The 14,252-nt window shown below is 29.8% G+C and overlaps 1 protein-coding gene across 6 annotated transcripts in view; it reads left to right on the plus strand.

Annotated features, from left to right (window-relative positions):
* The window catches only part of LOC106679968 (KICSTOR complex protein SZT2), a 240,391-nt gene that overhangs the window by 25,530 nt on the left and 200,609 nt on the right, over nt 1-14,252 (plus strand). For all 6 annotated transcript variants that reach the window (XM_067050326.1, XM_067050330.1, XM_067050327.1 and 3 more), the window contains 4 exons: nt 3,014-3,091; nt 4,246-4,338; nt 6,426-6,572; nt 12,326-12,485. In XM_067050326.1, the coding sequence (XP_066906427.1) occupies nt 3,014-3,091; nt 4,246-4,338; nt 6,426-6,572; nt 12,326-12,485 (478 nt within the window). The remainder of the gene's footprint in view (nt 1-3,013; nt 3,092-4,245; nt 4,339-6,425; nt 6,573-12,325; nt 12,486-14,252) is intronic.

Genomic DNA, 14,252 nt, shown 5'->3' on the forward strand with positions numbered 1-14,252 from the left:
ATTAAATAAAAAGAGAACATTGATTTCCATAAAGTAAAATTGTCCAAAAATTATAGTCGTTTATTGCTTTTTTTCATTAGATTTTACATGAAGACTACTTTAATCTGCCCCTTTTTCCTCCTTGAATTGATTAAATTAAGAATATTTGTTAAATAAAGGGTTTTTTGGAAGTCAGATATGTTATAGTGTTGAATATTCTGAAGACAAATCAATATCTGAATATCTTGGAACAGGAAGTATGAATAATTTAGCAGAACATGCTTAGTAGTGGTAAGAAGGCTAATGATTGATGTTTTATACCTGATGTGTCTAATCCTGAAACAAAAGCAAAAAATAATTAGAAGACGTAACTTTCTGATTTATGAGTTATGTTCCTCACAGAGTTGTTCTACCTTGAAATCCAAACTATCCTAGATAAGCAATTGAGTAAAGTGACTGTGATTGTGATGTACCTCCTGAAAATATTTTTTTTCTTTGATTTATTCTCTGTATTATTTATAACCCAAAGGGGCTGATCAATTGTAAAGGAATCTGATCAAACCTCTAAATGAGGTCTATATATGAATACTGAAAATATAAACTAATGTCTGCAGAATTTAAGTTAACTCACATCGGCAAAATCTAATGTGGGATCTGTGGAAATAAAGTAGGATTGCTGTTGAAGCAGATGCACCTGAAGGACAATTATCTATATTATAATCATTAGAACATTCTGCCTTCAATGACATACAAAATGATTAATCATTATTTAATTTATTGTGAAGAAAGGCATTTAAACTGTATTCATTTATGTAATCTTAAATGCCCTTTATAGAGATAGAAGGAAGTGTCAACAAATGTTGGTGCCCTTTTAATCCTTTATTGAATCCCTGCAAAGATTCTGAGAACCTAGTTACAGTAAGAAAAAAGTCCTAGGGTTATAGTAAAATTATTGTAGTTCTCTCTTGAACAACAGAGAGATAGAAGATAATAGCAATACTAATAGGTGCGTTTTAACTGCCTGGTTCAGAAAATATTGAAGATGTTATCCAGCAATTAACAAGTAAAAAGGTCACAGAGGCATATGTACTTACGTACTTACTTGTAAACTAATTAGGTTTGGTGGTAAAGAGTTGAAAAATGACATATGTCATGGTGATTGGAAAGAAATCCCCTCTGTATGGTGCAAGACATAAGTATGTACAATAATTAAGAAAGGTGATGTGTTTGATTACCATAATTATTGAGACATCTTATTATTCTGTTGTTGGGCTTTATCAAATAGGATCTCTACAGTTGACAAGATTTGCTTCATATTGAATATTTTGAAAAAAAGCCAGGGAGCATAATATAAATCCCTATTGTTTATTTATAAATTTTCAGAAAGCACATGATAGTTTCATCAGAGATGAACTGTATAGTGCTTTGCTTCAATTGGGGATACCAACCAAACTACGACTTCCTGATAAAATCACCATGAAAGAAAGAACCCTGATATTTTGAGAGTTATTAAGGTTGAAAGTATTGCTAGGATGATACAAGATCAGAAGCCTTTGATGATTCTGGCCAAAAAGACATCCAACCAGAAAAGTTGGAAGTGAGTGATGAACAGATGTTTCCACTGATGTGAGGTCCATCTTAGCTGTTCATAAGTGGAGAGCAGCCAACTGAGATGACTGGCAGACCAAATACAAGAGGCTCCCAACTCCCTAAGAGTTGTAGATTCATGTTACGAGGGAGAAGGGTAACAGAGATATTTTTACTATCATACTAAGAGAGAACTAGATTTGAATATATAGGTTAATAGTGGAAGAAAAAAAAAAGAAAATATAGACAGAGAAAAATACTAAAGAACTAAAACAACAGGAAAAAAATCATGTTCTACTATGATGTAGTTTAATATTTAATCTCTATGCCTGTTTAATATAAGGTTAATACACAATTGTCTAACTATATTTAATATGCTGTGTGTATACCAACCCAATGAAGTTGGGTGGCACTGCTTTTTTTAATAGTGTTTCTCTCTTTCTTTGAAAATTCCATGTGTACCGTTTAGGAGATGAAATCAGTTTTTTATATTACTCCTTTGTCAAATTATATTTATAGATTTATCTCTTTTTAGTTGTATTTATTCTTTAATTCTGAACTTATTATATTTTAAACTCTACTCTTTTTTTTCTTAATTGATATTGTTTCACAGTTTCTTCATTGTTCACATGCACTCCCTTTTTTTTATTTTTATCACTTTTTATGTCAACAGGTTCTATATAGATATTTATCAATGGCAATGCTTTTACTTTTTTTTGTTTTTGATTCATGTTTTGATATGTTTTCACTAACCCTCATTTTGACTCCATCTCAAATTCATAGGATAATTTAAAACAGGTTGATGCACTATGCAGATCTTGTCTATTCTGCTATGGACACTTATCTTATAAGCACATTCCCATGTACATTTGTTCCAGGTAACTGGATTGTATGAATCTACAGAGCTAAATGATTTAGCTCTTGTGTACTTATCATTAATTGAGATTGTGGTATTGTGTGATAAATTAATATTTTTATTTATTTTTTTTTTTTTATGAGTATTAGATCTTTTTAAAAATTTGTTCTTGGTACTTATGAAGAGAAATTGTGTTTAATAAATTAAGAAAGGATCTTTAGTATTTAAGTATCATTGTTTATCAGTAATTTCAATGTAAATTATAAGTTAACTTATTTTCCTGTTTACCCCTTAAACTAGGTGTTTTTAAGTTTCAATTTATTGCTTAAAACAAATTAATATCTGATTTTTTAAACCTATTGGTATTTATAACCCAGTGTATAATGTATCAACTGGAAAATATTCTAATTATTATATAATAAATAATTTAACTGCCTTAAACTTTTGTTTTGTTGATATTATTAATTAATTCAAGTTTGTTATTATTTTTTTCATGATTATATTTCAGATGAATACTTTTTGAAATATGATAATTTTATAGTGTTATCAAATTGATATTTAACTAATTCCTTTCTTTTATTTCTATTTTAGGATATCCAACATGGACAGGTAATGTTGGATGAAATCATATCTGCAGTGAAGAATAGCATTGAAGGAATAGTCAAACGGGTTAGTAGAAATATACTTAATAATTAATTATAAAATTGATAATGATATTTGATTTTTGAAAATAATATATTCTAACACTGTCTATTTTAGTTCAGTAGCTACTAATTGAAAAAGTATTTGTATAATATGAAGTTTCTGAGAGAGAAATAATGATTACAATTAACTTTTATTATTATATATTAATTGTATCTTTTCTTTGTTGATTACCCATATAAATATTTGTTTTGTTTAAACTAGTACAAAGTTCAGGAAGATTGCATATCTATTTTAAAGTATTACATTAAACATGGTTTTTATTGTATTTTTCTTTTTATTATATATTTGTAAATTACCTGCTTCATTTAAACCAATATGATTTAAAATTATGAGAGATATTTGACCGTGGATGACTTGTTCGAGGAGAAGATGGTTGGGGTTGCGGTCAAAATAAAACACAAATAAGTTACATCAACTTATATGTGTTTCATTTTGACCACACCCCCAATCATCCTCTCCTCGTACAATATGATTTAAACTGAAGCCATTTGATAAGTATAGTCATATCCAATGAACTCAGAGCATGTTACCATTCTTTTTAAAGATTTATTGTTAAGGTCTTCTACAAAATGGATTTGAGACCTATTTGTGGATTTTACCCCCATTACTTTTATTGTGAGGGGGGGAGGTAGGAGATCAGTGTAGATTAGTGTCTCAACATGCTAATAGGAGTATAAAGATTCTGGATTCTAATTACAGTCCCTTCTTCATAGTACAGCTGGTCAATGTTAGAAGCTATACGGAAAAAAAACCTAAATTCAGGTAGGCTCACAAGTTGAAAACTTGTGAAAAGGCTACAGATATTTATAATTAATTTGGCTGGAGTACTATGAAACACTGTTTCATTTACCCTTAGTCATCATTTCATTCCACTTTGTATGTCGTAAGAATTTATTTTAAATTAGTCAAGAGGGCCAAGTTGAATTTTAAAGTATCTAACTGTGTTATTATTATGATGTACTGTTTTTTAATCATTTTATTATTGTAATTAGTTCAAAACCAATCTCTACATTTGTGTTACATTAGTCACTAACCTATTTTTTTACTATATTGTTTTTATACTATAGAAAAGCAAAGCAAAACTTTATATTGAATTTCATTTTTTATTTTATTTTCAGTTTGTGGTCCCAGGAACAAGATTAATATTTGAGCCTCATTTATTTGTTACTGTTATTGTTCACACACCCTTTTTCACAACACCAGCCCAGCAGGTAAAAATTAATGAGTTTGCTTTTTAGAAATTTTTATAATTAATGACATTCCTTAGTCTTAGCAAATCTTCAAATCCAGCTTTTCTGAATTTTATTTTTATCCTTACTTTACTTTTTGGCAATATGTAGTTTTTATTTTATTTTATAAAACAATGAAATAATTCATATCACAATTTAATTCCTAACCAGTGGGAACCTCAGAACTTAACAACATGGTATCTCAGGTTGTTTTCTGAATATTGGCATGTATAAAAAAAAAATGTTTATCACCAGATATAAAAACATACAAAATCAAGAATCAATACCCTAAATGTACAACACTAATACTTTTTAATATTTAACATCCCAAATGTATTTTTTAATAATAACTTTGAAAAGTAACAGCTCACCTGTAAGCATGCCATAACTACAGTCCTGTGAAAAACTCAACATGTTTACATCGGGACCTGTCCGTGCATTACTCCAGGTAGCCCGATTGTATGTTTAAACGAAACTTCAAATTAGTGTGGAACAAGGGGATCCAGGTCCTGGCTTGCCTGCTGTGAAAGATAACTCAAGGTGGTTTCACAGCTTCTACGTGGTCTTCTGGCATACGCTGCAAGAGGGGGCATCAAAAAATGTGACCCCTGACCCCGACTTTATACAAAATCAAAAAGCGCCAGAAAATTCGGATTATGTTAATTCGATAATTCGACACAATGTATAAAATTAAAGTATTTATAAAATTTAAAAGTAAATTCATAGCACAATAATGTTTTTAGACTTCTTTTTATGTTATTAGATTGGCAAGAAGCTTTAACTGGCCTTTGATCTGTTTGATAATTTATGAACATCAGATTGCTCATGGTGCTGTATGAATCGGTGCAGTACTCTGCTGAAAAATGATTTATTCTTCTTCCAACATTGTAATAAACAGCCAAAGGAACTCTTCTACAACATTTTCATAAATAACAGCATTAATTTTTCTGGAAATTAATGCAATTCGAAAATTTCCTGTTTCATTAAAAGCAGCCCATACTATTACTCTACCACACCAATGTGATCTTCATGAAATTTTCTTTTCTTTTCAAAGGTCATGCCAGAGGTAATTAAAACCATGTGCACCATCTCTTGATAGGTCCACTTTCCTTTCCTACTCAATTTCAGTGAGTTGAGTTCCACACAACATTATTTTAAAAAAAGAATAATTTACACAAAATCATACAATATAAAAAATGAACAATATAATTTCTCTTCAACAGTAGGAAGAAAACTGAGATGGTATTAATCCATTAATACACCTGATAATAGAAAAACTAACATTGAGTTTATACTTATTCACAACATAAACAAGATTACTTTACAAAATCTGATTTTCTTAAATTATCAAACAGCTCAAAGGCCATTTAAAGCTTCTTGCTAATCTAATCACATTAAAAGAAGTCTAAAAACATTATTGTGCTATGAATTTACTTTTAAATTTTATAAATACTTCAATTTTATACGTTGAGTTTATATTTTTAAACAGGGCTGTATCTGGCTGTTGGCTCTACTACTTCAGCTGGCAAGCCTTAAGACCTCCTTCATCGAGAGAACTCCTAGTTCTTCCCTAATGCAGTCCCTTCTTGTTATCACCACTATCCTTCTAAGAAACCTTATTTTTGCAGCTGTCACTTTACTTTCCTGTTTGTTAATATTTAGCTTTCAAGTGACTGAGGTGTAGAAGTAGAAAAAAGGTTTGAAAATGGCCGAAGGTAGGAAGGCCAAAATATATTTATATAAAAAATAAAATTGTTACAAATAAAAATAAAAATTATTGTTATATAATTTTATTTTTGTACATTGTGTGTTCAATGTGTTGCTAAGAAGTTTTTTCCTCTATCATTCTGATTGTTAATTAATAAATTATATTTATATATGTTTTTAATCATTAAGTAATTGAAATATAATTTTGATATCTTTTGTACCAATAAAAGCATATTCCTATGATTGATTTTAGCAGTATATTTAATAATATGCACCTTGTCAATTACTTCTTACTTTTACTTCATTTAATGATGATTAAAGATTACATTTTGATATTAATCTAATATCTAAAAAATATGTAGGTTTTAGTCCAAGGTTGGCGTGTTACTGAAGCTAATGTTGAAGAGTTTCTGGCAGCTATTGTAAAACAGTTAGAACTTTTAGAGGATACTATTGCAGAAGTTTCTGGCTTGGTTCATGATGAAATTGAGAATACACAATTAAAACAGGTACTTAGTGATTTCTATTGAAAGTTATACATTTTAATAAATATTTACCTTGTACAATCGTGGAAGAATGGATGTTATATATAGTACAGGAGCCCAATTCATAAAACCCTGCCCATAACACATTTCTTACAGTCCTAAAACAGTTACTAAGCTGCTAATTAGTTTGATAAAGTAACGAATAATGGAATTTTAAGTCTTTCTTTTGGTTTTGGTTTTATCACCTGTAAATCCTAAATGGTGGATCCTATTGAAAATGTAATAATATTTAAAAAATCATGATGTAATAATATGGTCAAGTGGTATGGTTATAAACCACCTCTGATTTTCCTTGAGCTCCAATAGCAGGTCTGAATTGCTTTGAAGTCTAGATGGAAGCCGGTAGTTTACCACCAGGTAGTATACCGCTTGATAGACTTATTACGTTATGGTACTCAATTGACACAACATTTAATGTTCATTAATTTTCATGTTTATAATTTTTTTTAGGATCCATCGTTTAGGATTTATAGGCTGTAAAACCAAAATATGACCTAAAATTTCATTATTCGTTACTTTATCAAAACTAATTAGCTACTTAGGACCTCAAGAAATGCGTTTGTGCTAATTTTGGACTCACATATAGAAATACAAAATAAATCGTTTTGGGGGTTTTAGAGGGTTTGTGACTGGTTGAAAAAATGTAAATCTGTACCTCCCGGGGGGTGAAGTTGATCGCCTGCTCGTGGTGCCCCCTGCCTAATCCAAATGATCAACAGCTATCGCCAAACAGCCCGTAATCTTGCGACAAATGCAACAGAAATTCCCCAATAGGCAAGCAAGCAGCCTTTTTAAAGGCTCCAAAAAATCTGGTATTGATATTTAATCTATTTTTTGGAATGCTGGAGGATTAACCCAGGACAAATATACATAATTAAAGGTATTCATTGCTAAAAATGGAATCGACATCTTCGCTTTTGTGGAGGCTGGAAAATCGACTGAAGACATACAGTATTACCAGCTTCCAGGATACAGAGTAACATGGCTTAAACGGTCACAGCAGATTGCATCTGGTATTGTGATTGGCATGAAGACTCAATATGCTACTAAAGTAAATGTAATGCATGAAATGAATATAGGTGATAAACATGAAGCTATCCAAGTACAGATTACTGTCAACAACAAAAGGTTAAATTTTTATTTTATCTACAATTCTCCAAAAATTAAGTGTGATCTCGGCTGGCTTGAGAATGTATGGGACAATCAGACACTGGTTATGGGAGATTTCAATGGTCATTTACCTAGATCAGGATATAAAAGTATTGATAATACAGACAACATTGTAGAAAATTTCATAGATAATAGACCAGTGGTGTATATCAAAAATGCTGATAATAAGCCGACTTTTTTTGCCTACAACGGGCAACAAACGCATCCGGATCTTGTACTCAGTCATCCGAGGCTGGAAGATAAATTAACTCTTAAATTACACCAGGCTCCAAAATCTTCTGGTAAAAACATCCTCTTACTTGAGATTAAAGCAAACAAATTGTATAAAAAGCAAAGAGAACCATGTTTTCAAAGATGAAATTTCAAAAAAGCCAAATAGGAGGATTACAAACGACAGTCTGATGTGGAAATCACTGATCAATTGCTCAAGGGTAATATATAACACATATACAAGCAACTGAAGGACTAAATAATCAAATGTACCATTAAATTTATACCAAGAGGTAAAATAAAAAAGTATACCCTTTTCTGGACGGAGGAGCTTAAAGAACTGAAGGTGGAAAGAGATGCGGGTCGGAGGACAGCAAAAACAAGTGGTTCCCAAAAGGATCGTATAATCTTAAGACAAAAGAACAGTATCCTTAAAAGAGGCATTATAACTTCGAAAAGGGAAGCATATAGAAAATTTCTTGCCAACATAGATTTTAGAAAAGGTGGAACTAAAGGATGTAATTTCTTACCAAGGATTAACAGGGATAGTGTCGATGCGAATGAACCTATGTTAGATGGTTTAAAAGTATTAACTAGGCAGGATGATATTGCCAATAAATTTTGCAAGATTTTTGCTCAAACTAGCAATTTCAAACCCAAGCATAAAAAACCTCGCATATCCTGGAACAAGGAAGCTAAAAGTGAAATTAATGAGCTATTCTCTATGAACAAGTTGACACTAGCCCTAGAGGATACACAAAGAGGAAAGGCGCCTGGTATAGATGGCATAAAACCAGAGTTCCTCAAGCACATATGGTCAAATGCCAAAAGCGTAATTCTAAAGTTCATTAATTTAACCTGGGAATGTGGATACATCCCAGATCTTTGGTGGATATCTCAGATCATACCAATTATTAAAAAAGGTAAACCACACAATTCTTTTGACAGCTATCGTCCAGTGGCACTGATGAATGCCTTCTGTAAAGTTGCTGAAAAAATGGTTTTAAGGAGACTCCTATCTGCACTATACAAAAGCAAGAAAGGCTTATCACAACATCAACCAGGATTCATGAAGTATAGAGATACTATAGAGAATATAGCTTGCGTTTCCCAGGCAATTAAGGTAGGATTTTATAAATATAAAAATATGCTAGCTGTCTTCATTGATTTTAGATCAGCATTTGACCGAGTATGGAGAGATAAGCTAATACACAAATTAGCCCTTATGAAAATTGATGGAAAACTGATGGGCTGAATCAAATCATTCCTTTCCCAATAGATAAGTAATAAATGAATAGATAAAAGATTAGTATCAATAATAAAAGTTCCTGAAAATTAATTCCTCTATTTATAGTCTTTTCACTTTCTTGAGACTTGTTAATTTTGTTTAAATAAATAATTCAATTTTTATCCATTTTTGTCTCAACACATTTTATTTTTCTTATAAGTCCGATGTTTCGGCCAATCCGGCCATCCTCAGGGATATCTACAATAAAACAGTTTTATTACATGTATGATCTTAACAATTCAAATTACTTAACATTATTATTTATAATTTATCTTACCTTAATACAATTTTAGAACTAAAAATATTTAAAACTCAACTTCATGCAGGCTATTCTGCCCAGGTCACAACAACAATTTCTATGAAACATTAAAAACATTAGGTAAACATATTCTTTTGTTAATAAGTATATCCTACATTACCTAATTAGTCAACTTTTACATTAAAAACAAAAATTAAAATTCATTTATCTCAGTCACTTGTTAAAACTTTATCACAACCTTGCTTGTAACCTTCCTCCACTCAGTTCAAGCATTAAAAATATTTATTATAACAATATTTTTGTTAATTTTCTTTCTTTTTTTCATTAGTAAAAATCCCATCAAGGCTAATTATAACTATCCACATTTAATTTATCCTATATTTTTCATAAATTAATTTTACTTAATATCTCTGCATAGTATTGGTTCAAATTTCTTGAAATTTACAGTATAATTAATATTTTCAGATATGTAAATGGATTCAAGTACTTTCCTTTTGAATGTATTATTTTCTTTATGTAAAATCATTGTATTTTCAAAATCAAAAAAGTGCTGGTTTTTGGTTGCATGTTGTACTAGTGCCGTTTTATTTGGATCGCTCTCCTTGTTTTTCAAATCATTATTGTGTTGATAAATTCTGTCACCCAACAATTGCTTCGTTTAACCTATATATATATACATATATATATATAGCTGGACAGTTTAGAGAGAGAATTTTATATATTAATCCCGATTGATTCCTTGTATCAATTTTGTCCTTTAATATACTATAATAATCTTTGATTTTATTGTTGGGTCTATGACTCAAAGAGTACTCATCAACATCATAATCCTTAAATGATCTCTTAATACCTTCAGACAGTCCTTTAATATAATTGAATCCATAAAATTTTTTATTTTTTACTTTATTATTTACTATTTCGTTTCTTGTTTTATTTTTTATACTTTTAAGGTTAATTTCCCAAATCTTATAAATTAATTTTTTGGGGTAAAAATTTTCTAGGAACATATTAATTATCTTATTTTTTATTATATGCAACCTACTATCATCTGTTATTCTAATAGCTTTTTTAATATAATTATTTATTACATTATATTTCATATGAAAAGGGTGGCAAGAATAATAATTTAATATTATATTACTACTTGTTTCTTTTTTTGTCCATTCTGTGATTATATTCTTTCCTTGCCTTACCATCAACATATCCAAAAATCTTAATTTCCCTTCTTTTTCCAATTCCATTGTGAACTTTAATTTTTCATGGTGATCATTTAGTTCTTCAAGCAGTATATTTACATCAATATATTTCTTTACTATACAAAATATATCATCTATGTACTTTAGCATAATTTTTACTTGAATACCTGATTTTGAAAGTACTCCTTTTATTAGATTATTCTTGACTAAAGCTGCAAATGATATTTAAACATTTCCCATTGGAACTCCAAAAAGCTGCCTGTATATTTCACCTTCGTACTTGAAAATGCCATTTCACAGCATAATTTTATTCCTTCTAGGAATTATTTTTTATATTCATGTTTGGTTTGATTTCCTCATTTTTCCCATTTTTCATTTATGATTTTATAGAGCAATTTGAGTGGAATATTTGTAAACAATGAGACATCATAACTTATCATCGTCTCATCATCTTCAATTTTAATATCACTTAGTTTCTGTTTTGCTTCTATTACATTTATAATGTCAATTTCTTTATCTCTATATACATTAGTGAAGCTATTTTTGAAAAATTTGGATATATTATATAAAGGCCCATTTATGCCATTTATAATTGGTCTTAAAGGTTTATTTTCTTTATCTAATTTTATCAGCCCATACATCCTAGGGTGGTAGCAATGCTTATTTACCAAACTTTTCATGACCTTCTCATCAATAATTTGGTTTTTGTGCAATTTCTCAACATATTTTTTTATTTGTTTATTAATATCCGGCAGCGGGTCTGTTCTAAGTTTTCTGTATGTACTTTCCTCATTCAGTATCATTTCCATTTTACTATCATAATCTTTCCTATTTATTATTGCCACTTTCTTTGTTTTATTTGATTTTACAATTATAATTTGTGGATTTTTCTTTTTGAATTTATTTAATGATTCTAAATCTTGTTTCCATTTATTATAAAGGATCAATGTTTAATAACTTAACTTCAAACTGCATGAAGTTAAGTTTTAAATATTTTTAGTTCCAAAATTGTATTAAGGTAAGATAAATTATAAATAATAATGTTAAGTAATTTGAATTGTTAAGATCATACATGTAATAAAAGCTGTTTTATGGTAGAAGTCCCTGAGGATGGCCGGATTGGCCGAAACGTCGGACTTATAAGAAAAATAAAATGTGTTGAGACAAAAATGGATAAAAATTGAAATAATTCCTCATTTTTAAGCATATTTTTTAAAGCGGGTAAGAGCAGTGCTGAGATGGTAGTGGAAATTTAGAAAAAAACAATTCAATACAGGAATGGAAGAACCCTTCCTCAAGATCTCCCTCCTCTTATTTTGACTTATACTATAGCCTATATGCTATAGAGGTTTTTAGTAGTGAGTTCAAATAGGAGAAAAAAGTGTTAGTTATTGTTGAAGGGGTATCAATAATGCTCTTAGGAGTAAAAAGTAATTTAAATCTAAATATGTCATATAGGCAAATAGCATTTATTTGCTAAGCCATAATTATAAGAGTTACTAGTATAGTACGGAAAATTATTATTTTTGGGGTTTTCTTATTATTTTTCTCTTATTTCTTTTTCTTATTTTTATTTTATTTCTGTTTTGTACAGGCAGAATCTGAACGTTTAGTGGGTGGTTTATTTGAAGAAATTTCAGAGAAGCCTATGTCTCCATGTAGTGTCTCCATGGTTGGCCCAGATTCAGGCTTTATTAACTTACTACGTTATGGAATGCTTGCCCTTAGACTTTTACCCAACTGTAATTTATCAAGTAAGATATGAATATTCAAACATTGATAACGTTTAATTTGAAAATGTTGTTATATATAGATAGTAGTCTTTTTCTTCCTCAATTTTCACTTAACTGTCAAGGCCGTCCTTGACATATTTTACTCTTTATTTTATCTGAAATCATAATGGCTTTACACAAACATTGTTGCTATTCATTGCACATTATATTCATTTCCACTTGATGATGAAGTACATAACATATAGTTTGGCCTTGGGCCATATTCCCTTTGCAGCCATCCTTGAGGGAGTATAAGGTATAAGTATAAAGGTGGTAGCCTCACAACCAGACCAGTGAATTTGTCCCTAATATATGTTAATATTTCTACTATCCTAATCATAATTTATGATGGAATAAAAAGTGTAAGATTTTGTTGAGTTAGGTAAGTGTGTCACCAATTGATAAGGTGTCCTGATGGATTGCCAAAAGACTTCAAAAAATATTAATTCAATTAGGAATAAGAGAAGCTGGACAGAAGGACTTATACTGGTTGATTGTTTATGTGGAAGGGCTAACCAACAACCCACATGATTGGCAGGCTAAGGGTTTTCATCAGAAGAGCACACCCACCTTCAGAAATGGTGGGAGATGTGTATGTATATATATATATGGTTACGGTCTGAGTCAGCTGTTACTTCGATGTCAGCTGACTGAGGAGATCTGATGAACGAATGTATATATAAAGAGATTTACAGCAGGCCATTTGTGTCAGATCTTATACCTATATATTGTAATATCCTTTTTTATGACTAAATATTTATTTTTATACATAAATGATTATAGTTATGTTTTTATTTTATATATCAACACTAAATATTGTAGTATTAAACCTAAAAGCAAGCTAACCAATTTTCATCTTCTAAAATAAATACGTTATTCATAACAAAGCCAGAATGGCGGGGCGTGACCCTACAAAATTCTGTTGAAATGCGACCATGTTGCGCAGATTCAAATATTTTAAAAACTTTAACTTTCCATCATAATTGTAGTTACACTAAATTTAAGAAAAATAGAAGTCAAGAATAAATATTAATGAAAATTATTCATAAAAGAAATTAGTTTTGTTCTATCTAAAATTAAATACATATGTAAAAGAGATTTGTCGTCCCAATAATAATAATAATAATAAAAGAGATATTAATTTAATTAAATATTATTAGTAATAAAGTGTCTGTTCTGATTGCCTAGAAACTCGCCCTGAGATTAAGAGTCCATAATATTATGTATAATTAAAAATAAAAATTCTCATATTTATTTAATAAAGAGAAAAAAAACCTAGAATGTTTCTAAAACAAAGTGATTCATGATTCATATCATTCTCAACATGGTCAAATTGGGGAAAAAAATTAAGGAACATAGAAAAAGTTTGTATGTATCTATATATTTATATGTATATATATTTATATTTATATATACATTCGATCATCAGATCTACTCAGTTAGCTGACATCGAAGCAACAGCTGACTCAGATCGTAGCTTTTATATATATATTTACTACATACCTTATACATACATACAAACTTTTCCTATGTTCCCTCATTTTTTCCCAATTTGACCATGTTCAGAATGATATGAATTATGAATCACTTTGTTTTAGAAACGCTCTAGGTTTTTTTTCTCTTTCTGATATAAAGAACATTAACAAATTGTTGGTATTTATCATTTTCTCAACGTTTATACATCACATCCAACAAGACATTCTCAAATCTACAGTCTACAATTATAATAACAAATTATATATATTATAT

This window comes from Halyomorpha halys, unplaced genomic scaffold (assembly GCF_000696795.3).
Source record: "Halyomorpha halys isolate HHAL.00 unplaced genomic scaffold, Hhal_1.1 Scaffold237.1, whole genome shotgun sequence".
Classification (NCBI taxonomy): Eukaryota; Metazoa; Arthropoda; class Insecta; order Hemiptera; family Pentatomidae; genus Halyomorpha; species Halyomorpha halys.